The sequence below is a fragment of the Caloenas nicobarica genome, chromosome 23 (genome assembly GCF_036013445.1).
Source record: "Caloenas nicobarica isolate bCalNic1 chromosome 23, bCalNic1.hap1, whole genome shotgun sequence".
NCBI lineage: Eukaryota > Metazoa > Chordata > Aves > Columbiformes > Columbidae > Caloenas > Caloenas nicobarica.
This window is the reverse complement of record NC_088267.1, coordinates 3,669,134-3,695,546: the sequence shown is the minus strand read 5'-3', so window position 1 is coordinate 3,695,546 and position 26,413 is coordinate 3,669,134. Positions and strand designations below refer to the sequence as shown.

General features: G+C 42.8%; 1 protein-coding gene across 4 annotated transcripts in view; it reads left to right on the top strand.

Moving 5' to 3' along the window:
- The first annotated feature begins 4,870 nt into the window (after positions 1 to 4,870).
- ZMYM4 (zinc finger MYM-type containing 4) overlaps positions 4,871 to 26,413 on the top strand; it is a 32,692-nt gene continuing 11,149 nt past the window's right edge. Inside the window, exons 1-17 of one of the 4 annotated variants that reach the window (XM_065650728.1) lie at positions 4,871 to 5,066; positions 12,828 to 12,870; positions 13,276 to 13,809; positions 15,070 to 15,137; positions 15,695 to 15,865; positions 18,741 to 18,819; positions 19,258 to 19,510; positions 20,567 to 20,741; positions 20,853 to 21,065; positions 21,282 to 21,432; positions 22,092 to 22,207; positions 22,338 to 22,610; positions 23,108 to 23,258; positions 23,527 to 23,699; positions 24,049 to 24,199; positions 25,225 to 25,344; positions 25,637 to 25,674. In XM_065650728.1, the coding sequence (XP_065506800.1) occupies positions 5,025 to 5,066; positions 12,828 to 12,870; positions 13,276 to 13,809; positions 15,070 to 15,137; positions 15,695 to 15,865; positions 18,741 to 18,819; positions 19,258 to 19,510; positions 20,567 to 20,741; positions 20,853 to 21,065; positions 21,282 to 21,432; positions 22,092 to 22,207; positions 22,338 to 22,610; positions 23,108 to 23,258; positions 23,527 to 23,699; positions 24,049 to 24,199; positions 25,225 to 25,344; positions 25,637 to 25,674 (2,751 nt within the window). In that variant the 5' untranslated portion in view covers positions 4,871 to 5,024. Of the gene's footprint in view, positions 5,067 to 12,827; positions 12,871 to 13,275; positions 13,810 to 14,028; positions 14,101 to 15,069; positions 15,138 to 15,694; positions 15,866 to 18,740; positions 18,820 to 19,257; positions 19,511 to 20,566; positions 20,742 to 20,852; positions 21,066 to 21,281; positions 21,433 to 22,091; positions 22,208 to 22,337; positions 22,611 to 23,107; positions 23,259 to 23,526; positions 23,700 to 24,048; positions 24,200 to 25,224; positions 25,345 to 25,636; positions 25,675 to 26,413 lie in introns of those variants that run through there. The other 3 variants (XM_065650729.1, XM_065650731.1, XM_065650730.1) reach the window with 3 other exon arrangements.

The window sequence follows — 26,413 nt, the reverse complement described above, 5'->3', positions numbered from 1 at the left end:
TGACATCACCAGTGCTGGGGTGGGGGGGGAAAGCAAAGCCCGCCCGGCCAACCGGCCCCATGTGCTGGCAGGACAAAGGCAGAGCAGCTCCTGAGCTGGGACACGAACCCCCCTCATTGCTGGCCCTGGGACGGCCTGTCCCCCCCATCTGCTCAGGCACCGAGACTCCACTAGCGATTGTTTTTCCACTGAAATATTAGCTGGTTTTGCTTATGTCATTGGAATTGTCCACAGTACAGGGTCTCACCTAAAACTAAGAGGTTTCTGGAGTTGTTTCCATTGGTGGGACAGAAACGGCTGCTGGCTGCTCACCTCCTGCTGAGCTGATCCTGCTGCTCTGTGGGGCAGATGCCTCAAGGGACCAGCAGAAGAGTAGGAAATCCAGCTGCCAGGCTCCAGGTCACCTCGCCTAGACCGCACTCAACCTCATTCCCCAACAGAGCCTCCCCTGAGCTTTAAACACAATCTTCTCTGTGCACCCAGGCCAGATGTGTTGAGGTCTGGGATTTCGGGAGGCTGTAGCTCCCGCTTTGCTTGCGCTGCCCAATCCATCTCTCCATACTTGATGTAGAATTGGCCTCTCATCACATCCAGTCTCAGTCCCCCACAATGACAGGGACAAAGCAAAGAACCACATTTCAACTCCAAGCCTTCCTTTCCTTCATCTCTCACGCTCCTTTAATTCTCCAAGTTCTGTTTCCTCCGTTTTCTCATGAGTCTGTCCCTGTTCTCAGTCCATCTTATCCCACAAGCACACAGCGCTGCGCTGGTTCCATCTGTGGCATCACATGCCAAGGGAACTGGCACGCTGCTCTTCGCAAGTCTCACGCCTGTGTCTGGACTAGACGCTCATCCTGTTACAGTGTCCGCTGGAGGCCAAACGCCGTCCTGGCAAAAGGTGGAATTTGCAGAGGGACTGAGGACAACCTCAACGAATCTGTTGATTTTGCTGAGGAATCTCCCCTGGCAATAGCACAGTTAGGAGCACAAAGCGTGTTTGTACAAGAGCGACTTGCCAGTGTTGCTGCACTGGTCCCATCTGTGCTGGTTCAACCTTTCCTAATGCCATATCTTGGGAAGAGATAACACTTTGCTAACTCCAAACTCCCATATTTTCAGGCAGTGCATCCTACATTGTTCTTCTGAGTCTCTCCTTGGGCCCCTGGTGTGGGTATGACACACCACAGCCATGTTTCTCAGCCCATCTTACAAAGCCTGTCCTATTTGGATGCTCGCTGAGCTCACTGTAAAGGAAACATTTTTCGTTGTTATTAATTTGCGCTTGGCCCGAAACACGCAGCAGTGCTGTAAGAGTGTGCAACTGCAATTCTCTGCAGAGAACCTGCGCAGGAATAGAGGAAGAGGCGCCCGGGTCTTGGCGTGCACGGCTGGCGGGTTTTCTGGGTGAGCTATATTCAGCTGTACGTGCCCGTGGGCATGTGGTAAGATCATTCATCCAGTTCATTGAACTGCAGCCTGCATGCGAAAGGAGTTTCATGGCTTCTTTTTCAAATGTCACTGTTTTAAAGACGAACAGCGGCACACAGAACTATGCAGCAGATTATAATACGGGCACTCCAGGGGTAAATTAAAAAGCAATTCAAAAAAATACCGTGGAACAATCTTATCTTTTCCCTGCCTTATCCAGGCATTTATCTAGGTCTGTTCTGCACTAGTTATCACCACATTATCTACATATTATACAGTGTCTTTTTTAGCCACATTAGGACATACATAGTTCATTTAGAGACAAAAGTAAGTCAGGTCTGAACAAGCTGGAAAACATCCCGCACTAGTTCAAATGCCCTATTCAGAACACACCAGGGCTGATCTGGTTTTAAACGGGGCTGCTCACTGTCACCATCTCACCCGGCCACAGCAGCAGCTCAAGCAAACCTTCCATCAGGCATACAATTCAACAGCGTACAGTTGTACTATGATCTATTTTAACGACAGGATCTATTTTTAACAAAATATTTTGTTTAGTGGTCTGAAAGCATTTTCGGTTGCTTGTTTAAAGTTCAAATATTTCCATCAACTCCCTAATTTACTTATGAGAACCCTGCAATGACATATTCATTCCCGTTAGCATGCTTGAACAAGTTATATAAAATTTTGATTTTATAAAATACTGTGGAAATTTACAATGTAGCCCCAGTAAGTTATAACAGTTTTGTCAAGTCTGGTGATGTTATTGAAGTCTCATGGTATTTGAGGTTATTCTGAATGCCTGAGCATTTGGAGTTGTGATTACATGAAAATATAGGTTTAATTAAACCAATCAACCAAACAACTCCACACACACATGCATTCTCACAAGTTAAGCATAAAAGTGTGAAGGCAGTGCACTAGAATGCCTCAGAAACCAGAGGTTGAAAACAAAAAGTGAGTTTGTTACCCTTAAAATCTTAATTCATAAACCAAACTCACCTTTTTTAAGGTCTTCCTCCTGACTTCTGAATACTTGGATTTCTCAACATTGTCATTAATTGTTCAGCTGGTTTAGAAATACTTATATTCTAAGAAGGCTATTGCTTTTTTTTTTTTCTCTATTTTCTGCCTTCCTAGAAAATTCCATTCAGAAATACGTGGATTTTCAGTGTTCGGATGATCTGCACATGTACAGCACATCTGGGCAATTACAGACATCTGGGCAATTACAGACATCTGGGCAGTTACACACATCTGGGCAGTTACACTTGTGCTTTTGGGAATCTGTGTGCACAGTGCCCATTTCCACACAACATCCACATGTCCTGCTGGCTGCGCAGGACACTTGTGGACATGTCCGAGGGAACCTTGACATCTGGCAGCCCTAGATTCAGACCATATCAGAATTTCTAGCCATCCAAAAGACAATGCCAATATAAATATTAAGTAATATTAAAATATTTTATTGTTACTATATTTTGTGCCATTCTTTTAATCTGTAGCTGTCTCATGATTAAAGTTCTTTTTGAAGAATTAAATTTCACATCAAGCTCACAGTTTACATATAACATCTTTTGTCATTAAAAAATCCCAAATTATTTTAAGAAATTTCACAAAATCACTCATCAATTAGAATTATTTTATACTTAAGGATGAGGATTCTTGTATAAGGGAAAAGCACTATTCATAGCTTATTAAATTATTACATTAATTATTTCATTGTCATTGGAATGCAACAATTTCTAAAGAGATATTTGACAGGATTTCCTAAATGAATCCCAGCATTATGTATCTAACATTTTGGGCCCGATGAAGGACAGTGTTTACATAAGGTTCACTTCATTCACCACTGAAATGCAGCTGCTGCTTAACATCAGCTTTGAATGGTGCAAATCAGATAAAGCTAGGAAGCAGAGATTTCTCTTTAAGTTTTAATTAGCAGTCAGATCATTTAAGTAGCAAGGAGAAGGGAACACATTGTTCTTATCAACTGCTTGTGGGTGCTGGTAATGTTTGACATTGTTCACAATAAAAAAAAGGCAACAATCTGTATCTTGCACATAGTTTCAATTTTTTTTCTTAATAGGCCTATGTCCTGCTAACATTTTGCGTGCTTAAATTATCGGAAAGCATGACAATGACAGGCAACATTACAAAGCTTTAAATAGTTAGGTTTTAACCTTGAAAGGTTACAGTGATTTTTGGAAAATAAATGGGACCTCTCAGGTATTTCAGGCTAAACATACATGCAAATCTTCATGGGTTTAAGTCCTCGGAGCCTGTAAAACAACCATTATAAGAACTTCTGATCAACAACAGATGAGGAAAAATGTGGTCAAATTTAAACCATTCATTTCAACATTAAAAAACATGGCTGTTTCACAGTTGTACCAACAAATGTTAAATTAACTAAAAAACTACATAATGGTTCATTCATGAGTGATACAGCAGAGGCATAACAAACAAAAACCAGATTGGTCTGTATTCTCTGGCTGATTCCAATCAAGCGAACAAACCAAATGTTCTGCAAATATTCCATACTCCAAAACCACTGGGCAGCAGATTCAGCACAGGAAGGAAGCGCTTCTAGACTCCATGGCAGCACAAAATTAAAAGTGAATAGACTTGGGCTGAAATGTATGTTAAAATCTTTCATTGCTTTGGTTTGGAACACAAATACTTTGTTCAATTATGGTTTGGGCCGCGTTGAGCATCCTGTCGAATAAACACATACATACCCTCTCCAACAGAAAGGCCGCGGGTCCAACGTGTCAACTTCTGGAGCGTTCCTGGATGGAAGTTACGACAACTCTGGTTTGCCTCGTGCCGTTGGAGTGATCTGCAGGGCGCTGGGCGCGAGGCCGCGTGTTCCGGGGTGGCCAGAGGCACCAGCACCGCGCCACGGAGGTGTCGTGGCGGGAGCCGCGGCCTGGCGGTGCTGAGGCGGGAGCGCCATGTCCTGGCCTGCCACACCAGAGAGCCTCGGCCTGGCGCAGCGCGGGGCCTGGCGCAGCGCGGTGGGCCCAGCCTGCTGCCACAGCGGGTCACCGCCGCCTGCCACTGCCACACACCAGGTCTGGCGGCCATGCCACGAGGTTACGCACCCTGTGGCCACCATGGGGCCAGTCGAGGCTCACCCAGGGCCTGACATATGCCAGTACAAGCCTCGCACCTCCCGCCCCGAGCTCGCCTGGGGCTGCCCAGCTGCGCCCCGACCCGCCCCGGCCCCGCCGCCCTGGGGGCGCCACCCAGCTCGGCCCTGAGGAGGCCGCACTGCGCCTGCGCGGGGGGGGCGCGGGAGGCGGGGCCGCGCGGCCGTGCGCAGGCGCGCGGCGCATGCGCGCTAGGGCCCCGCGCTGGGCTTGTCGTTGCAGCTTTAAGAGGGCTCGCGGCCTGGCGAGTCCGACCCCCCCGCCGCCCTGAGGGAGCCGCCGGGCCCCCGCGCCTGCCCCCTCCTGCCGCCGCACGGCGCGGGGCCGGCCCCGGCACCCCGCGGAGCCTCCCCCCGGCGCCCCCCGAAGGGGAGGGAAGGCTGAGAGGGAGTGACCCCCGGCCCCTCGCCCCGGGCTGGGACAGCTGAAGGGGGGCGCAACATGGCGGAGGCCAAGGAGGAGGGGCCCGGCCCCCGCGGCAGGGTGAGTGGGGGGCGCGAGGGGAGGTCAGAGGGGAGGGGTCAGGGGGCGGGGTCAGCGCGGGAGGGGCCGGGGCGGCCGCGCATCGCCGGGATCCAGCGTGCGAGGCCCCGCCGGTGCCGCCGCTGTCCAGGGCCCTGACGGCCGGGCCCGCCGGGCCGGGGGCTCAGCAGCCTCCCCAGGCAGAGCACAGCGGCCGGACCTGGCGTGCGGGGCCGCTCCAGCCCGGTGGCCCTGCTGGCCGCAGGCCCTGAGCAGCGCTGCCCCTGCTGCCTCCCAAGGTGTCTTTAGTGTTCTCTTAGTTCTCCTTAAGGAGCATGTCCAGACATCATTTGGCATCACTTAAATAATAAACTTACAGCTAAGTAGGATCCATCATCACCATCTGTCTCCTTGTTTAAAACACAGCGTTGTTGTTGCTCTTTTAAAATTTATTTCAATTGTCCATGTCAAGCCATAGTGAGTTGCCAAGATGGCAGTTTCATCCAGTTCTTAGGTGCTCAGGCTGCAACCATTGTGTGAGCACCGTCAGCCATGCTCATCCTGAGACGTGGTTCTTCGTTGTCACGGCTTGGTCTAAGCACGCTGGACAAACTCCTCTGCCTGAAGAAATACTTCATCTTTTAAACAAATGGAAGGCTCTTTGTGCCCACGCCTTGTAGCCCTTGAAGCGGCTGAGGGAGAACAAATTTTTAAGCAGTGCTCAAAATAATCTTTCAACAAGTCAAGTCCTCCTTCCTGCATGCAAGTTGATTGAAACCTTTCCGTTGGGAGTGAGGTGAAGTTGCATTTGTAGTTGGGTGGAAGAGTCCACAGTCCATGACAAGACTCTGAGCTGTCCAGTTCCCTTTTCCCAAAGATGAAGAAGTTTTCCCATTCTCCGGCCTTGAGAAGGACAAGAACACTAGCTCAAGTTTTCCATTCCTATGCGTAAGAGAAGTTTGATTTGCTGAATTTGTTTCAGGGAACATGAAACTTGTGATTGCGGTGAAGCTAATTGTTGCTAAACAGAACAGTTGGCCTTCAGGGTCTAATTGGAGGCGTTACGCAGGCATCGTTTGGCTATTCTGCAGTTATGGAAATGAACATCATCACTAAATTGTCTTAGACCCAAATCTTTCAGACACTTGCACTTATTTCTGAGCAAACTCAAAGAGTTTTGCAGAATTGCTCACAGATATTACATAAATGTGTAAGTCTTTGGGGGAATTGAGATTTTGGCTGCCTGCAAGAAGTTTAAAGGGAAGTGGCTGCACGTAGGCCAATAGCTTAATAAATCTTAAATTAAACTTCATTCCCAGTAAGTGAAATGTTAGTGGACATAAGGAAATGCTTTTACACCATGAGGACAGTCAAGGTTGTGCTGCCTCTATCCCAATGTCTAGAGGGCTCTTTGTGCTCGTTGCCCTGATAGGCTCAATTTTTCTGTTGAGTTACCTGGTCTTACAGCTGAAAAAAAGAAGATTGCCTTTTTTCTTCTCAAGCTTGCCAATTATCTGCTAAGGAATAACAAAAAAGTGTTGTCAAGTTAGTGTCATCTTTATTGGTCTCAGAAAAAAAAATTTCTCTATCAGTTGGCTAATTATCCACCAAGTTTTAAGTCCAAGAGTCTCCATCAATTGTTGCTCCACGTGTCCCTGTACATTATGGAACACCTCCCGTGCTCTTAGCATTGACAACAGTCTTTGTTCCTGCAGAAGCAGAGAATTTGTTTAGTAAAATTTAGGGATGATGCAGGAAAGTTCATGCATCAAGAAGTTCATGAGGAACATAGGGAGAAGTGAATCCTTCCTGGCTGCTTGAGTGACAGGTGGAACCTGTGGAGAATGAGCTGCCTTTAATTAAAAAGTGAAGGGCATAATCTCATTTAGAAAGTTTTGTTACTGAACTACTCTTGAATGGTACAAAGATGCTGAAAACTTCTCTGCAAAGGCTTGTGCACCTCTCAAAGGATCCTTTAATGTCATAATCTTTGAATTCACCTTTTTGGTAACAAATGTAAAACTTAAATTTTACACGTATTCATTTTCCCTTTTGATAGCTGGTCCAGACTTAGAAAAATATTTGAAGTCCTTTAAGAGCTTGGATAACGTTAGTATCAAAAATCCGAGCCTTGAGTTGTTATAGTGCCATATGAAAAAATTACACTTTTTTGGTGTTTTTTGGCAAAATTTCTGCTATCTCAAAAGTTAACCAAATTGTTTGGTTAAACATGTTTAAAGAAAATTTCCTTGGAGGGAGGATGCCTATGGAAAGCAAGCTTCACCTCCATCACTTATTTTCAGGCAGAATAACAGAGCAGACATGGATCAGTGTTTTTTACTGTCTCGCTGTGATGGTTTTCGTGTCCTTGCCGGTGTTTTTGCAGACGGTCTGTTTGTTCGTGTGACGGGACAGATCTCGAGCGCCCTGTGAAGCAATCGCAGCGACTCTGCTGAGGGCTCTGATCACATAGTACTAGTGGGTTTTCTGCCTGTTTTTACAGGGGTTCAAACATTTCATTCTGAAGGGCCTTGGATATTTGTAATAATATCTGCAAAGAAGGTGGAACATCCAACTAAGCTACCTATTGTAAGAACCACTTCTTCATAGGAAAATAAAAAGTAGAAGCCAGCCAGGCAACAATTACAAATGGGACTGGAATTGTAGCAACTGAAAGAGAGTTTTTATGAAAACACGAGAGGAGAAAATCATAGAACTATACAGGAATGTGGAAGAGAAGTGGAACAGACAAAAAAGAAGCCTGAGTTAGGAAGGTCCTTTGAAGAATAACGTAGATCACATATCTGCTTTTCTCTCTTTAAGGGCAGAAATACTGAGATAGAGGGAACTGAATATACATACAGACTGTCCAGTTTTCACCACCAATTGGTGGTGTTGGCACCAAATTCTTAGGAGAAGTGAAAAGACTTGCAGTACCTCATGGTGGATGGGATGATTCACCAGTGTGGGCCTGTTCACGTGTGAACCGGTTGGTGAAGGAGGGCTGATAATCCCCGCCGTGTTTATCAACAAGCAGAAGGTGCTATGGGTGTAAATTTTCCCAATGTGCGCGCAGAGCCGTCTTGTAGGCTTTTATTTGAGGACAAATTCTAATGAAAAGCAGATGACTTAGGCTTTATACATATATCACTTTCTTTAAAGATTAATTTACAGAGAATTGGGGTTTTTTCCCCTCAGTAGCAATCGATTGCTAACGTGGTTAATTATCCTCTTGGGGGAGACGTAGAGGGATCTTTCTGAGGTTGCGGTACTGATCCTGCACCCCAGACTGTTACTCTAATTTCTTCCGAGTTGTATTGTATGGACTGGTTTCCCTCCAAAGCCACGGTGATGGCCCTACCTCAATGAGCTGTTCAGCTTTTGGTTTATGTGGAGTTAAGGGAATTGTGTGCTTTGCAGAACATAATATTCTAAATAGCCATCCTTTGGAAAGCTTTCGCTAAAAGTGTACCTTTGTAATCTGGGAAATGCTGTCTTTCTCGTAGGATGCTGAAATATTTAACTGAACTGAACTGTTTGCGTTGGAATAATTGCTTCCTGAGTATCACAGCAGAAACAGACATTGTTACGGTATGGACCCTGCTCTGATTTTGGTGGTTTTTACATTCGTGTAACTTCAGTTTAGTCTTTCTGACTGATGCTGCAAGAAATAGGAATTTTCCTAATTTCAGCTCACAGATTTAGTGTAACCAAAATCCCATAAATCAACAATTGTTTGTAGTGGCTTAACCAGCAATAGGAAAGTTCAGTGCATAGCCAGGGGTGAGGTTTTGAGGGGAGAAGTTCTTTGTTTTTAGAAGAAAGCCTTTATTGTGGATGTCTTAGTTAATTCGCTGGATGTGTGTTTTGTGTCTTCATGTTTCTTAATTTGCCAAACCCACAAGTCTTACAGGCGTCAGATCAGCACATCAAACTGGTGTCTTTGCAAAAACCATTGCAAGGTGAAGCCGCTTCCTTCTCAAATCTATGGTTTTGTGGGCAGATGGGAGAAGGGCTCAGATCCCCCTCTGGTTTTCGTAGGTATAGATTAAAACCACCAATCATTCAGAAAAAGTAAGGCATGCTGTGACTTTGTGTGTTTGACAGACTCATCTGCTTGGCCCCGCGTAGGTTGGTAACAATATGTAGCTTGCGTGTACATGTTTGGTGGATACGGAAACCATAAGGTTGACAGGGGCTTTGGTTGGAATTGCTTGTAAAGAGTCAGAAAACTTGGGAATGTTGTAAAAACCTGGGGCTGGAAAGAGGCGGTAGGTACACCTCTGTGCTGAACTGCTGCCAGTGATTTCTGGTCAATCATTCAGAATTCTGAGAATGCACAAATGAAATGGCAGCAGCACACGCCTAAATCTTCTTTCACGAAACTTAAAAATCGAAGATGCATAAGTAACTGAGTTGCAAGGTAAAAGCGTGTTTCTGGAGCACAAAGACAGGGAGCCACAAAAACTGAAACATGCCTGCCTTTGTCTGTTTACATGGATAGGTGATTGTTTGGGATTTGCCTTTAAAAATACCCATCATAGTATCCATTTGGTCACCCTTAGACTAGAATAGCGATTAAAAAGACTCTTTTGAAGTCTCAAGGACACACTTTGCAATGTCTGCCAAGCTCGCGCTCTCCCCACGCACAGCTCCGAGCCTGTTCCCACCCACGGAGAGCGACGCGAACCGCGGGGCTCCCGGGGTGCCGGCCCACGCGTGGGGGGCCAGGGCACACATGGTGGGGTGCCGGGCCACGTGCGGGGGACGAGAGGCCACGTGCGGGGGACGAGAGGCCACGTGCGGGGGACGAGAGGCCACGTCTGTGCCGCGGGTGGCTGTTTGTGGCAGGGGCCGGTGCGGAGGCCGGCATGGGGCTCCGGGGCTCCGCAGGCCCCGCTCGTGGCCCCAGCTCCTTGGCCGCGCTGACCCCGCTGAGTTCCCCTCCTGCCGCAGAGGCTCGGTTCCTGCAGCAGGTGTTGCCGCAGCCTGGCTCGGCTCTTTGTTGCCCTCTGCTCCGGTACAACCCCACGGCTCTGGACGCGGTTCGGAGGAGAGCGGATCCGCTGCTGCGTTCCCGGTGTTCCCGTGGCGGAGGCTCCCGCAGCCCTTTGGGGACGTGGTGTGAAAGGTCAGGGGATGCTTCCTGAGCTCACCTGGGTCAAGAATAGCAATTACCGTTTAAATTTCTTCTATTTTTTTGTTTTTAAATCGTGTCTTCCTTATCAGTTTCGTGACTTCTGATGTGGGGGGTTACGCTGTGTGTATAGGGACAAGGAAACTGTACAGACAAGAAACTGAGAATCATCGCTGACTATTTTTAATTGCAGTTTTCTTAACAGCTGCTTCCTTTCCACAGTTTGCTTATGGGTGCAGTAAAACCTAGGATCAAACTTCAAAAGGCTTGCTAGAAAGATATGCGCATATGTATGTGAAGTCCTTACGTTGTTTTGTTTATTTTTTAAAAGAAATTCTCTGTTTTGCATACAGAACAAGATTGTAGCCATAGGCAGCTTCTCTCTTTATATTGCACAAAACCAATCTATTAATTGTTTGATTTATGGATGCTATGGCAACTTTGAATGTTGTTAAAGTATTGAACAGGTTTTTAGTTATAAACAGTGTCCTTCTGTCACCCGCTCCAAGCAAAGACGGGTTAGTGCCGAGGGTGTAACAGTGCTCCCCTAGGGTCTAATATAAATTATAAAAAAATAGCAACATATCTAGTGGAAGATTTTTTTTTAGATAAAAGCAGTACCGTCTTGATGTAAAGAGTAGTTAATTTAAAGCAAAGCACATTGCTTCCAGGAATACCTAACTGCTTTGTCACCATTTCTTTATTCTTGTTTCATTCATTTATTTATTCCAGCCCGAGCTGGCAGAGCGTTGCTTTGTGTACAATGTCTGCTAATGAGACAGAGTCAGCAAGAAAGATAGATCCTAACACATTTAATTTTGCTAATATCAAACTAAAACTGTTCTGTCTTAAACTCTTAGGGAATGCTCACTACTTAAAAGCACTGAGTATCATTAAGTTATTCTGTGGCAAAAAATTAGCCAAAGTGATTGAATGAAGGTATTTTAAAACATTATGTTCTTGAGTTTTATTTTACAACTGCAATTGCGTTTTGAGGAACGTGTTGAGGAGTTGAAGCCCAGAGGGTTGTCACAGGAGACTTTGTGCTCCTGATATTTCTGTTCTGTAGTTATCGAAGGATTAGAAGTGTATATAATTGAGAGAATACCCCACACTAATTCAGAAAAAAATATACGAGCCCTCATTTCAGTGGATAGCGCAGTTATAGACTGTTATGGAATGACTCATTTATTGGGGAGATATATATGTATTTATGTGCATATAGATACACATGTATCCACATGCACAAGCTTACAAACACTTCCCATAGTTTCCTCTCTTTGGATTTACACCATGTGGGAATTCTGATGATTCTCACCGTCAGAAACTGATGGCGGCTTAGATAAGACTGCTGGTGGTATCAGATGCTGAAGTTCCTGTTTTATAAATATTTCCAGTCGAAGCTTTTGACCACAGACACAGATCTTCCTCTGTATCCTAAAAACTTTTAAATGAAGAAGATATTCAAGGTAATCTCTTATTTTGATAACCTCACAAAACAAAAAGAAAAGAAACAAAATAGGCTGCTTTTTTTTTTTTTTTCCCCCTGGGATGACCTTGTGGTTGAGAAGTGTCTTAGATTCCTGCCAAGTAAACTGTAAACGTTTTCCAACTTGTCAAAAATATTTATGGTCTTTGTAGATGTGCAAGTGATATTAGAAACAAACTTCTTGCTGTCAGCTGAAGCCTGGGACAATATGTTGTCATCTTTCCTGGAGCTGACTGCTACTAAAACCGATAGTTCCCATCACAGTCCTGTGGAATATCGGATTTATCTGCTATATGAGTTAAATGAAATTAGAGATGATCCCTTTGCTATCAAATCGCATTACTTCCCTTAAGATGGCTTAAGAGTTGAAGCGTGAGCAGGATCTACCAGAAAAGAAAGTGCAGAGCTGGGGGTGTAGAGAAAGGAGAGATGACTGAATGAATGGCTGGTATCTTTGGGGCAGAAAGGAAGGACGCTAATGAGTTGGACATTCTAAAGGGAACTTTAATTATGCTGAGCGTAGAGACTTCTTCAGGCAGCGTTCGAGCATGCCGTCAACTTTTAACGTCTGTCAGAGAATGTTTCATGAAAACAGATGTTTCGTACAGCACTCAGAGTCATCATCTGGTTCTTTTTGGTTACGCTCGTGCTGACATTCGTCGTCTCGTTCCCGGTAGGAGGCTCAGCGTTACGTTCCACTGCTCCTGAAATGTTCCCTGTTAGAGGTGAAGCCTTTGGATCCATGCAGCCCGTGTCCGTGGAAGCTGTATACGCTGCTGGTTTTCCACGTGTACCATTCAGAAGAAATGAAAGCTCTTAGATCATTGAAGAGGGCAGAATCTGTGGTCTTGACACAATACAAGTGTCCCGCATAGAAGTGAAAATGTTGACATTCCCTCCCCTCTCTCCTCCACGTTCTCTGGGAAGCGACACTAATTCTAAATTTTCATTGTGTGCTTTTTCTTTGTGCTTCTGAACTTGTTAGAGTAAATGTGACTTCTCAGTAATGTAACAGTCTTAATTTGTAGAACTTTGCTTGGGGCAAGAAAGGAAGGAGGAGGAATCATGATCCTTCTTTTTGGTTTTGATCAGATACTTTTTAGCAAAGTACATGGCAGCTGACCACGATAATGATATAGTGCTTTCCTTTTTACAGTTTGAAGATAAATCTGATGCGGTATTTGATATTACAGAAAAATGTAAGTATTTTTATTTATTTATACAAGGCCATAGTTTCACAAAACATCTCTTAGAAGTGTCATTGCTGCTGAAAAAGACTCTCTTGCCCTTCTCCCAGCCCTTGCTACTCCTTCCCTCCCTGCATTGCCTTCTTCACAATTGTTACAGATGAGATGAATTGAAGTGAATGTTTTTTCTTTCTCTGGTTAGTTTTACTCAGTTCAGCTTCTGCTCCTCTGTGTGGTGAGTGGGACAGAACTGTTTCTGATGTCAGCAATGTTTTATCAGTAATATTGGCCCAAGAAGGTTTAGGGTATTCAAGGAATTGCAGCATCAGACAGATTAGCAAAGGACACACACTTGTCCTTTGTTATACATGAAGGTGGTGAATTTTCTGACTGTTTATCTGTTTCTTTTCTCCCTAGGTAGTGAAATTCTGGATGCAGAAATGTCTGAGGACACTGACCACAACTTAACACCTGGCCTCGACAGCATCTCTTACAGAATCCAGAATCGAACAGGATCTGAAAACTCACTGCTGGATGATGATGATGATGATGATTATTTTCTGAACTCTGGGGATCTTGCAGGCATACCTGTTGTTGGGAGCGACAATGAAGATGATCAAAATTTCACTCCAAAAGACACTCTTTCTTCAGCAATGCATGATGAAGACCATCTGGAAGAGGGCAAGAGAGTTACAGAACATGAATTGGACAGTGAAAAAGAAATTCAGATTCAGAATGCAATCCAAAAGGATCTCGCTTCACCATTTGAGCAGGGCCCTGTATTTAAATCAATGCGGAAAGATTTTAGCATAACAAGGGATAATGGCAAAGAGACTTTTTCAGCAAAGGACAAGAAGAGAGAAGGACACTTTCAAGAACGTGAAAAACGATTGGAAAAAATCCCTAAAGATATGGATTCTAGATTGAAAAGCAGTTTTCTTGACAAAGCAGGTAACTGTTCACATCGTAGACCTGGCTACCCTGCAAAGAGGAAGAAGGAACTAGACAGAAATTAGCAATGAGGGCTAGTTATTAAAACCATCATCTTACTGAAGAGAATATGCATGGCTGCGTGTAGGGCAGCATTTTATAAAGAACCATGAAACACCATGAACTCTGTATTAGGACTAGGATTTGCGAAAGGGCCTGGCAGCATTAGGGGCATCTCATCCTCCACAGCTTATTTCAAAGCCTCAACATATCCTTTGTTGCTGTGGTTTACTAAACCGAGTTGGGTGACAAGTTAAGCTTCCTTTTGTTTTTTTCTCACTGTTTTTTTTTAACAGACCTTGGAACTCCTTAAAAGAAAAGATGCTGAAGTTTAGGCTAAGTTTGTTAAGCTTTGTCCAGCTGCCATGGGGAGAACCAAAGTGCCTGTCGTCCACTTCTCATTTGAGGGAGCCTGACAGTCACCTGTAGTCTTGCTGCCCACACGCTTGTTTTGGACTTCCCAGGCTCTGAAAAAATTCTGCTATTTAAACTTAGTATGTTTAGTAACAGTGTCTTAAAATCAGTGCTTCCAGGTTCCGCAAACGGTAGAGAAACAATACGGATGTTTTTAAAACAAAGAAGAGTTAAATATGTCTCTTTACTTTTACCTTCAGGTAGAAATGAATTGAAGAATATTTCTGTGCAAAGACGTATTTCAGAAAATTGTAAATACCTGCAGTTATAAGATTGTGGCTGAAAGCTGTGCAGCCTCAGGTAGAGTAGTCAGTAATGGAAACAGCAATTGTAAATGCTTATAGGCAGCGTGCAGTATCCAGGCAAATCCTGTATTTTTAAAAAGATACATGCTAAAAAAGCATAAGCTACTGTTTCCTAAGAAGGGGGGAAGAGGCAAAAGACCAGAAAAGCAAAGGAAAGGATGAAAATTGTTGCTCTGAAAAGTATTTTCTGATTTAAATATCGAAACATGGCAGAGTTCAGAACTCACTGGGGCGGAGAAAATTCCGAATAAACAATTTGCCTCAGAATCTTCCGACCATTTTGCTGGAATGGGACAATAATGACCCAATAGAATAATTAAAAAATGTCAATTCTCTTTAAGGATTACCATCTTCTTTGCAGGGAGGAGAAAGGGAATAGTTTAATACTTCTGAGGTGCTGTCAGACTATGGGGTTGGGGATCAGTATCAGACTCTAGGTAGTTTTAAAGGAAATGCATTGGAATCTGTATTCATTTCTATTTAATATATATGTTTTCCTCAGTTCATAATCAAGTAGAAGAAACATTACGGACGCAGTTAGCGCCACAAACTCCAGAAACTAACTTCAGGGTAAGCTATAGATCTTTCAAACACTTTTGCGAGTGCAGAAATATACTGGAATTATTCAAAATACGTATTTTGTATTTGAGTGTAAATTTGAGTATCAAGAAAACTGATCTTCTGACTCTTAGACATCTTTGCTACTTAAACAGTGCCTATAATTTTGTAAAATTTTGCTGACCCTCTCTTTGGATTGAGGATTCTTTTGATAGCCGTGTTCAGCACGGTCTGACTGACCGGTGAGCCGAATCTAGACCTGGATGCCTCCATCTGACCTGCTGCCTTTTTTCCAGACGAGACAGGGAACAGCTGTATCAACAGGAGACCGAATGTCCCTTCTGACAACCAACTTAGTGAGCTGGGTGGCTCCTGCTTTTTCCAGCGGAGTGGAAAGGCGTGGGGGTGGGATGGCCGAGGGTGCTGCAGCTGATGCCCCCAGCGTTTCTCCCACCTTCCAGAGGCAGGACCCATTTCTCCTGGTCTGCACCAGAAACTCCCCTTGGCAGCAGCCCAACTCCTCATGGCAGATGCAGGAGGGTGAATTCTTTTTCATATTATTGTTTCAGGAGTCTAGCTACCTATTTTCTAGTAAGGAATCTATTGGACAAGAGCTGGGGAATTCCTTTGCACGAAATATTAGAATTAAGGAGGAGCCTTTGGATGACGAATATGATAAAGCTTTGGCCCCACAGCAGGGACTGTTAGACAAAATTAAAGATGAACCTGATAATTCCAAGGTAAGTTTCCCATTGCATTTCTCATTTTGGTCTGACAGCTGACCGCATAAGCTGGATGTAAATTCAGCAATTTATTTGGTTTGTTGACCGAAATTTAACTTGAAGAACATAGTTTAGTAGAAGGATTTTTTCCCTCTTATACTACCATGAAACCCAAACCCCCGACTTTTTGATGTCATGTTACCATGTCACCGAAGATGTTTTGCTTTTTAGTTAGAGACAAACCCAAGTGCTGTAAAACTTTCATTATTAAATCTGTGGCAATATAAACACTTCCTCTCAGCTCGATCTAACTAGAAAATAAAACACGTTCATGTTTTACTGAATATTTTGTGAGTTGTCACAGGTATAGTGGTGTAGTTGAAACAGTGCTATTCCCACTACTTCCCTCTTAAAGGTTATCATTGCGAGCACGGTGGTTCATTGTTTGTTCTTGTTTTAAATTAACACTTAGAGGTCTTACCTTAGCAAAATATTTAAATACGTACACGTTGGTGAAGTCTATTTAAGCATGTGTTTAAGTTACCCTCTCATTTGACACTGAAATTTTTATGATGATACACGTAAAAGTTCAATAATTGCAAAATGGAGAAAGCCTGCCCTGTGGATTGAGCGGTGCTGGGGCAGGGGTTGCTGAGCTTTAACTGGTCTCTGCCACTGGTTTGCCGGGTGACACCAGGGAGATGATCTGTGTTGCAATTCCTGTCTCCTCACAGCTAATATTTGGGTTATATGCCAAACTTTATGTGCAGTTAAAGAAAGGTGTGCAAAGCTTCCCAAGGGGATTCATCCAGCTCGCATCAACTCCAGAGTGCTGGTGTTCTGGTGCACGCCTTGGTTTTTCTGGCATCATTCTGTGAACTTCTGCTAAAACTCCTCTTCTCTCTGGGCCTGTCATCCCAACATTTTTTCTTCTTTTCCCATAAGACTCTTGGCTCGATAAAATAAAGAAGTAAACTAAGTATTTGACGCTATTCAGATTTCACTGCCTTTCTGATTTGTTCAGTACCTGTGGGATTGTTTGATTTTATTTTTCCTGAAGCGTATGCGATATCAAACCACGTGTAGGTTCAATCTCTCTGTTCTTTTGTCCTCCCAAGATGTCATCTGCAGGGTTCATTTGTGTGGAATGCAATGGAAGATGTCTGTAGTTATCAAAGATCGTATTAATAAGTGAAAGTGAAGACTTGAAGAATTTAAATATCAAATATTGTATCGTTCAAAGTATTGATTCCTGGAGTAAAATCCTGTTACTATCAACTCTGCCTGATAGTGTGTGGAACTGATGAAGGTTCATTTTGTTTTGCGTTAGATTGGAATTACTCTGGGTTGGGGTCGGTTGTTTTTTAATGTAATTTGGAAGATAAGAGCATTTCTTATTGTAACCGATAGTTGGAACTGAAGATTCTTGGCTTTCAGCACTTACACTGCTGTGAAACTATGCTTGATCATGCACAGTTGATGTCAGGATTTGCCTCCATATGCACTAAGGATAAAACTGCAGTTAAAATGCTTAAAAAACTGTATTTCTGCAAATAACTAGTTTTTAAATTGTAACATTAAAAAAAACCAACCTGGTGCTTTAAACCCATGATCACAGCAGGCTCATACACAGCTTAAAAGCTTCTCGAGACGTGTTTCCGTCTGCTGGTTCACAAGATGAACAAATACCGTTGCCTGCTCTCCTGGGAAACCTGTTGGGAAATAGTTCGATTGTCCCGGTACAGAAACTTGTAATTTACTCCCAGAAGTAAGAGAAGTGTTAAGTTTTAGCATATATTCTGTGGATGTTAGCGTGTGATTTAGGAGATGGCATAAGCTGAGGGAGCAGTCCTCTGCCGCTGAAAAGAGAGCTTAATTTTCCTTAGTGCTTTTGAATTGGCTTTACCTTACAGCCAGACAGCAACTGCAAATTTAGCTCAGTCATAACACGACATCATGCCCTCACTGCTCGCAGATGACTGTAAGTAGGTTAAATCTTATCACCTCTGTAGTTCCAAAAGATTATGCTTTTCAGCCTGTTAAGATTTACATGTAGAGTGTTGCAAGCTGCTTTCTGGTTCAGCTTTCTGGGCAGAACATGGGCAGGAAGCACAGTGTGAAACGTGAATAGCTGCTGGGGAGTAAGCTGGTGATTTATAGCAGCCTGCTATTCCACACGCGGCTGGCTGGAGGGATTTGCTCATCCTGTAGAAGGTGTGAGGTTATTCCCTTCTCAATGAGGCCAGTCTGGGCAGGGACCGTGACGATCTGGCTCTAGTGGGCCCAGCTTCATGCAGCTAAGCTGGCCAAAAAAAGAAAAAGACTACAATAAAAAGAGTTAATTTTTGACTCAATGCTATCAAACAGCATCCTGGTTCGGGATGAGGGATGGGGCAGAACCGTGGTTGTCCCAGTTTAAAATTTTAGCTGCTGTGAACCTTCACCTTAGGCCCCTCCAAGGTGCTTAACTGATGGCTAGGTACAGAATGCTGCTTGCCATCCTGGTCTCTATTTCATTATCGTCACCTATGAATGTGAAGATTAAGCTTGTTTCACAGAGCAGGGGCAAGAACTGCAAAGCACTTGTAGATGGAAAGCTTGTGTGAGAGGAAAGCAGAGATTTTTCTTGAGCTTTGGCTGAATTCCGAGGTGTTTTGGAGCACTGGCCGTGCTTTTCCACGGCTGCACGAGACCCTGCTCGTAGTTGCCGTGAGCCCCTGAGCAGGCTGGGTGTGCGCTGCTCACACAGCACATCTGTAAGCCTGGCTTTGGAGCAGGCTTAGGAGGCTCGCTCTTCCTTGATATTCAATACAGCGTTATGAAAGAATGGAAATCGTGTCACCTGTGATTACATGTGTGTATTTGTTTTCCTTTTCCTTTCCCTTTGTTTTAGGAGTACGGCCAACAGCCAAAAACTCAGGAAGGGGAGCTGAAAATCAGTGCTGTATTTTCAGTCAGTGGCAGTCCTCTTGGTAAGGAATAGGCAAAACTAACTTTACTTAAATCTGTAAAGTATATCACCTTTGCAAATAGTCTTGCAGTTTGTTCTGCATTTTGTTTGCTGTGTCTGATCCCAGTAGGAAAAAAACAAAGTTTGTTTTAGAAACAGAGATTATAAAATATTTGTATTTTTGAGGCATAGGAAAATGGAATGTGAAAGGGATGTTAAAAGTGCCTTCTCAGTCTTAAGAGTAGTTGAAACAATCTGCTATGCATAAAACCAGCACGGGGCATGTATTTATGGCAAGTTCATCTGCTATTTAATTCTCCCTTAGACCCTGACAACCCAAATGAAGTCATAAGCTTTGTCCTTGCCCCCTATACAGAAGTGAATTATGTGTAATACATATATAACAGTTACTCTATGTTTTCTCTGTGTTGTTTTTTTTTTATATATAATTTTTTTTTAGCTCCACAGCTGTCATCAGGTTTCCAGCCTGCTGTGGCGTCCTCTGGCATGAGTAAAATGCTTCCTTCAGTTCCAAGCACAGCTGTTCGGGTTTCCTGTTCAGGCTGTAAAAAAATCCTGCAGAAGGGGCAAACCGCATACCAGCGGAAAGGCTCGACCCAGCTCTTCTGCTCCACACTGTGCCTCACTGGATACACCGCTCCAGCCTCCCGCCCACCAGCTCCTACCAAGAAAACCTGCTCAAGCTGCTCAAAGTAGGACAGTGCTTGCATTTGTTCTAGTAGGAATTGAGATTCAAGCAAATGATGAAAGGCTGGCTCTTTAGGATGTCACATTACTATACCATTACCTTGAGGCAAATAAATAAGTTTGCAGACTGATTATGCTACAGTCCGTTTATAGAGGAGAGTTATTCATTTGTATTATTTTTAGTTATGAAAGTTACTTTGCAAAAGGAGTGCTGCTTTGTTCATCATTTCTTCAACAACAGATTTATTACTTTCAGTTTTACAAGGTCAACTGAACTTAAACTTGAGACTTCAATTAATTATTCTTTTCACTTGCTGTCACAGTGTGAAAAGGCCTTGTAATAAAGTTTAGCAGTCTTGGCTGTAATTTATATTTATTCTGTTGAAAAATGGTCTACCTCTGACAAGTGAGAAGGAGGCATCCTTCCAACCAAGAATATTATTTAAATATTTCCTCCTAGGTTTTTGACTTTGAAACTTTTCTTCTCTCTTGAAAGAGTTGTTTACAGAAATAAAGAAAAAGTTCAGTTTGTTAAATCCAGCAACAAATAAACAGAACCATAGATGGCAGATAAGAAGTGGAAAGTCAGACTGTTGTGAACTAAACTAAACAATGATTAGAAATTGTGACCCATTGTTTTTCCCTTTTTTTCCCCTCCCCCATTAAAACTGGTGTTTTCATTGTTAAAGGGAATTATTCCACCTATCCTGCTTTCTAAATTTTTTTTAGTAAAGACTGTGCAAAGCAGCTATCTTTTCCCAGTTCCTTTTGAAAAGATTTAATGCTACAACCTGATGTGTTTATAGGCCACTCTGAAGTCCAGGTACAAAATGTTTCACAAAATATCTACTTGAAAATTGTACTTGTTACCTATTTTCCTAATAGGAAAAGAAAAAAATGAAGTCAGGTACTTAAATCAGGGAAAAAAAACAACCAACCAACCAAAACCCTTTAAATTGAATGAATCCATCCTCTTCTAGAGAATGTTTGGTCTGCAGAAACAGAAAGGACAGCAAGTTGACATGAAACCAATGTTAATTCTTTATCTGTTTTTTCCATAGAGACATTCTAAATCCAAAGGATGTAATCACTGCCCAGTTTGACAGTACAAACGCCAGTAAGGATTTCTGCAGCCAGTCTTGTCTGTCTACGTACGAAATGAAAAGGAAACCTGTTGTTACTATTCATACTAACAGCATTTCAACCAAGTGCAGCATGTGCCAGAAGAATGCAGTGGTAATTGCAAACTTCTTTTTCGTTGGAATTTCCTTTAGATCAGGACAACTAGCTATCTCAGAGAAGAACACACACATACTTTCTATTCTTGCTACATGTTCTATCCTGCAGATCAGACACGAAGTGAACTACCAGAACGTTGTGCACAAGCTGTGCAGCGATGCCTGCTTCTCCAAGTTCCGTTCGGCTAACAACTTGACCATGAACTGCTGCGAGAATTGCGGAGGGTACTGCTACAGCGGCTCTGGGCAATGTCACGTGCTTCAGATAGAGGGACAGTCAAAAAAGTTCTGCAGTTCAGCGTGTGTGACAGCATACAAGCAGGTATATTTTGACAGAATGTTAAAAATACCTGTGATTAGATTTGGGGTGTTTTAAGAAACACCCAGTCTATTAGTTTATTATTTCAGTTATTATCTTGGTCTAAGATAGATAACACTGGCAGGGACTTCTATACATGTCTTATATGTTAGTGATTAATTTCCAGGTTAATAAAAATACTAAGTTTCAAATGAGTGACGGATTTCCATGTTTCCACAGAAGTCAGCTAAAATCACACCTTGCACACTGTGTAAGTCTTTGAGGTCTTCAGCCGAGATGGTAGAAAGCACAAACACCTTGGGAAAAACTGAACTGTTTTGCTCTGTTACCTGCTTGTCAGCATATAGAGTGAAAATGGTTACTTCTACAGGTAACTTTATCCTTTTACTTCTTCAGAAGCATAGTTTCATGTAGCTCATATCCAGACTTAATTTGTCATGAAAGTTAAAGCAAATATTCTTTTGCGGGGGTTGTAGGTGGAAAGTGACTTTTTTTTTTTATAAAGGGAGGTACTGAACATAAGGACTTCGTATCATAGATAAACCTAACAGTACAGCCGTTTCAGCTTTGTTTTTAGAGAGCGTAAACATGATAATAAACCTTAAATCTATTTTCTGCTCTTGCAAGTGCAGCTGGTGGGTTTCCCAGCTGGACAAATCCACTTCTGTGGACATATGCCATACCACCGCTGTGACATTTCTGCGCCTGTTCTCCAGGGTGATTGCCTTAGCTACCTCTGCCTAATGTTGCATTGAGCTAGGCAAACATATTCTCAGCTATTTTTCTTGTAAAACAGAAAAATGCTTACTGACATCCTAGGGATACTGGGAGATTAATGAAAGCATCTGGCAAGCAAGAGGCACCACAGCTGCAGTGGCTGCTTCTGAATCTGTAAAACTTTGTCTTGGGCTTCCGTGTGTGCCTTAGCTTGTCATTCAGATTCTCTGGTTTTGTATGCACAGTGCAAAATTACCTGCAGTACAACTTGATGCTGCATAAATCACTTTTTCTTCTCTGTTTCACTCTCAGGTGTTCAAGTTCAGTGCAACAGCTGTAAAACTTCAGCAAACCCTCAGTATCACTTGGCTATGTCAGATGGGAGCATACGCAATTTTTGCAGCTACAGTTGCGTAGTAGCTTTTCAGGTGTGACTTCTAGGATTTCTTCTTAGCTGAATTAATAGAATAATAAATCGATGGTGGGAATATCTGTGATATCGGGTAAAATATGTAATATTGTAAAATAAAGCCTCTTTCTCGATTTGCTTTCCTGCAGAATTTGTTCAACAAGCCCGCAGGAATGAACTCCGCAGTGGTACCACTGTCACAAGGTCAAGTTATTGTCAGCATTCCCTCGGGGGCAGCGGTTTCGGCAGGTGGCACCACCTCCACAGTGTCCCCCAGCTCCATGAGCAGCTCTGCTGCGGCCGGGCTCCAGAGACTGGCTGCCCAGTCCCAGCAAGTCACTTTTGCCCGCCCTGTTGTAAAACTCAGGTGTCAGCACTGCAACAGGTTGTTTGCAACCAAACCAGAACTGCTTGACTACAAGGTAATAAAGACTAGAGCTTTTCCAGCTCGTATTTCTCAACAGAAGCCTAAGAAACTGTAGCTTATCTGCAGTGGTCTCTCTGTACTGATCTGGTACTTACTGTGACCTGGTATGGAGGAGTTTGGAACTGATTCAGGTATCATTTAACCATTACCAAAATTAATACTGATACTAGCTCTTTGATCTTAAAATAGAAAACAAACAAACAAAAAAACCACTCCAAAAAACCAAAACCCTATGGTTGCCTAGCTAGGTAAGCACATACCTGATTCTTGGTCCCAGAAATAATCCTTTTAATTCCAGGACAAAGCACATTGGTGAGACCTTTCTGCAGAAATTTGTGCTTTGTTATAAAGCTAAATGGGGAGACTCATCGCTAGTGCTGCCAGTTGTTGGTTTCCAAAAGCGTGAACATCTTTCTGAGTTTTTATTAACAATAAAAACGTATTCTCTGGGACATGAAACACTGAAACCGAAACATTCTGGCTGTGTTGCAGGGTAAAATGTTCCAGTTTTGTGGGAAGACCTGCTGTGATGAATATAAGAAGAGGAGCAGTGTCATGGCGTTGTGTGAATACTGCAGAATTGAGAAAATTATGAAGGAGACAGTGCGATTCTCAGGCGTAGATAAGCCGTTCTGTAGCGAAGGTAAGAAAGGGCAAGACTGTGTCTGGGACAAATCGAGTCAGAAGTGTTTTGCCTTAAAATTATTTGTAATACTGAGAAAAACCTAATAGTTTTAGGTTAGAAAACCGGTTTTATGTTTAGAAACACAGAACTCTGTCCACACTTTACATCTTCATGGTATGTTTCAACAAATTATTACAGACATAACTAAATACAAGAACCAGAAGTGCTGAGCAAATGTCATTTTGATATTGAAGGTTGTATTTGGTTTTTTGCTATTTTCTCTTAGGTTGTAAACTGCTCTATAAACATGACTTGGCTAAGCGCTGGGGAAACCACTGTAAAATGTGCAGTTACTGTTTACAGACTTCCCCCAAACTGGTCCAGAATCACTTTGGGGGAAAAATGGAGGAGTTTTGCTCAGAGGAGTGCATGTCTAAATTCACGGTTTTGTTTTACCAGGTAAGCAATATTCTCACCCAGCATCCTCTAGAATATGAACGTGTTAACAAAGAACCTTTGTACGTTAGGAGCCAAGTGAACTACCTGTAGTTGACTTCTGTGTCATGGCACATATTGCATATGTGTGAGAGATGAGTACATCCCTCTTAACTTTTGAGTACCAGTTTTCTATATAAGGAAAACCTAATATGGGTTGTGGGAAGACAGACACAGTGTTCTGCTGCTTTGTGTTACAATGCAAAAATGATGCACTCTTGACAGATTTCTGTACACTATATTGGCTGCGTGGAGTGCAAAGAGGTTGCTTTTTACAAGTGTGTTTAATTTCTCCCTCGCTCTGTTTTCCTAGATGGCAAAGTGTGATGGTTGTAAGAGACAAGGTAAACTCAGTGAGTCCATGAAATGGCAAGGGGAGATCAAGCATTTTTGCAATCTGCTTTGTATTCTGTTGTTCTGTAATCAGCAAAGTGTTTCTGACCCTCCAGCCCCAAACAACACAGGTAAAACAAGCTGCGAGTAGTATCGCCTTTTGCTGTGCATGATAGCGATAGGAACTTCTATTTGGAAACTTGATTCAGTGAACTTTTTAGGATATATCTTCTGCTGGGGGGGTTGCCCATTGCCATTGAATAGGCTCAGTTTTAGATCTCTCTCTTCCTTTAGACAATTTCAGACTTCTGCAGGTATGAAATGAGATTGCTTCATATACCAAACCTAGATTGTGATTTTAAAGAAGAACAAACAAAAGCACTTGCTTTTCAATCGCTTTCAGAAAACAAAGGCCCGTCTTAGTGGGGTAAAATGTACTGATACCCATTAAAGACATGTTAAATACCTAGCTTGTCTCCTGTACTTCATAACACATAGCCAGACATGGTAGAATGTTCATGTTCATTTAAGAAAAAAAATCAAATGGTGAAATTAGTAGACTTAATGGTTGTAAATACAGACTTCCACATGTGCACTTAAAAGAGCCAGTTCCGTGTAGTCTGTAGGCAAATGAAGAGTTAGCATTTCTGTGTCGTTAAGTGTTGATTCTTGAAGTACCAATGCTGAGATCAATGTGCACTGTAGCTGTCTCCTTGTTTGTTATTTTAGCAGATGGAATGGGAAGGAGGGTGGGAATGAAGCCCACAGGAATAGGAACTGTGAGTTTCTGTAGGGAATGAAATGCAAAGGGAAGAAAGGAAGAAAGGCCCACAAAGACAGGAAGAGGAAGCGAGACAAAGGGCAGAAATAGCACTGATCCTAAAGAGGGGCATAATCTCCCACTGAGTGATGGTGACTGCAACAGTAAGGTACCCAACGAGCACTAAAGAATATTAACTGAAATTGTATAGTATGCGCCAGGCCACATTCAGCTCTGAACTTTGTGCGCATCTCCTGCTTACAGCAGGCTTTTTCATTTGGAGATAAATCGGGGGGGTGGGTGTCGCTTCAGAAATGCCGTTTTGTAAATTATCTTATTGCTTAATTTATTTTTCTTCTGTTCATTCTGTCCATCAAAACCTTTCTACGGCACCAGCTTCCTCCTCAGGCCCCCCTTCTTTGAGAAAGGACTCAACCCCTGTCATAGCAAACGTGGTGTCCCTTGCGAGCACCCCTGCCGCCCAGCCCACAGTTAACTCCAACAATGTTTTACAGGGTAAGACTGCTAAATACCATGTCTAGATTTATAAATCTCTGTTCTCGAACATTTATATTTGTTCAGGGACCTTTTCCACTGAGAACAGCCACTTCTTCATTACGCTTCACATCAATGCAGATGGTTATGGTTTTGTCCTTCCTTTACCTACGTATAAATAATGACTTAAATTTGTATACACACACCAGGGAATGGGATTTAATGGAAATTCTTCTTGACCTTGACAGAATATGGGTTATGTTCCTTGCTGGTAAATACACAGACTATTCCTGTATGTTTTTTTCTTTTACAGGTGCAGTCCCTACTGTGACAGCAAAAATAATAGGAGATGTAAGTTTTACGAGAGACTCTTTTTCTCACTTTCGCCCAGATTGTATCAATAACAAGTAAAGTATCCAAGAATTTTTGCACTGTCATTTTTGTAACTGCTTCTCCTGGTTGTTATTGGGATTTAAAATTCATCCAGCTTGCAGATGCTTTTTTAAAAATTATGGTATAAAAGTCTTTTCGTGTCCACTGACAGATCGATTAGATATGTTAAGACAATATGAAGATTTTATTATGTAGCTCTCACGTTCTGGAAGACTGACATTCTTGCTTTTAGCTGAAGTGTCATTTATGGATTAGAGTATGAATTTTCCCTAATGAAACAGATCCTTATATTTGAATGTGTTACTGGAAAGTACAGTTAGCAGGACTTGAAATTAGTACAAGCAGGAATAGTCAGTCTGTGTGTAATCAGGATGTGATACTGATATTGCCACCATTTGTGTTCATTTTCAGTGGTTTCACATCAGTTTACCATGGGTTTTGAGTATCTGTATCAGCCAGACTCTTAGTCATCAAAAGTGTCTTAACTCTTCTTTATATTCTTGCTGTCAGTAAGATTCCAAGGTCAAAAGTTTAGAGAGGTTATTTGACTACAGAAGCTAGCCATTCCTGCAGATTTGTTCACTGCACTGTTAACAAAAAGCCTATTGTTTGATTAAAATAGAGGTGAAGACACAAAATACATTAACAAGCTGGTTTTGCAGTAGTTTTAAAATTGTCATTTTTATCAGCAAAGAGA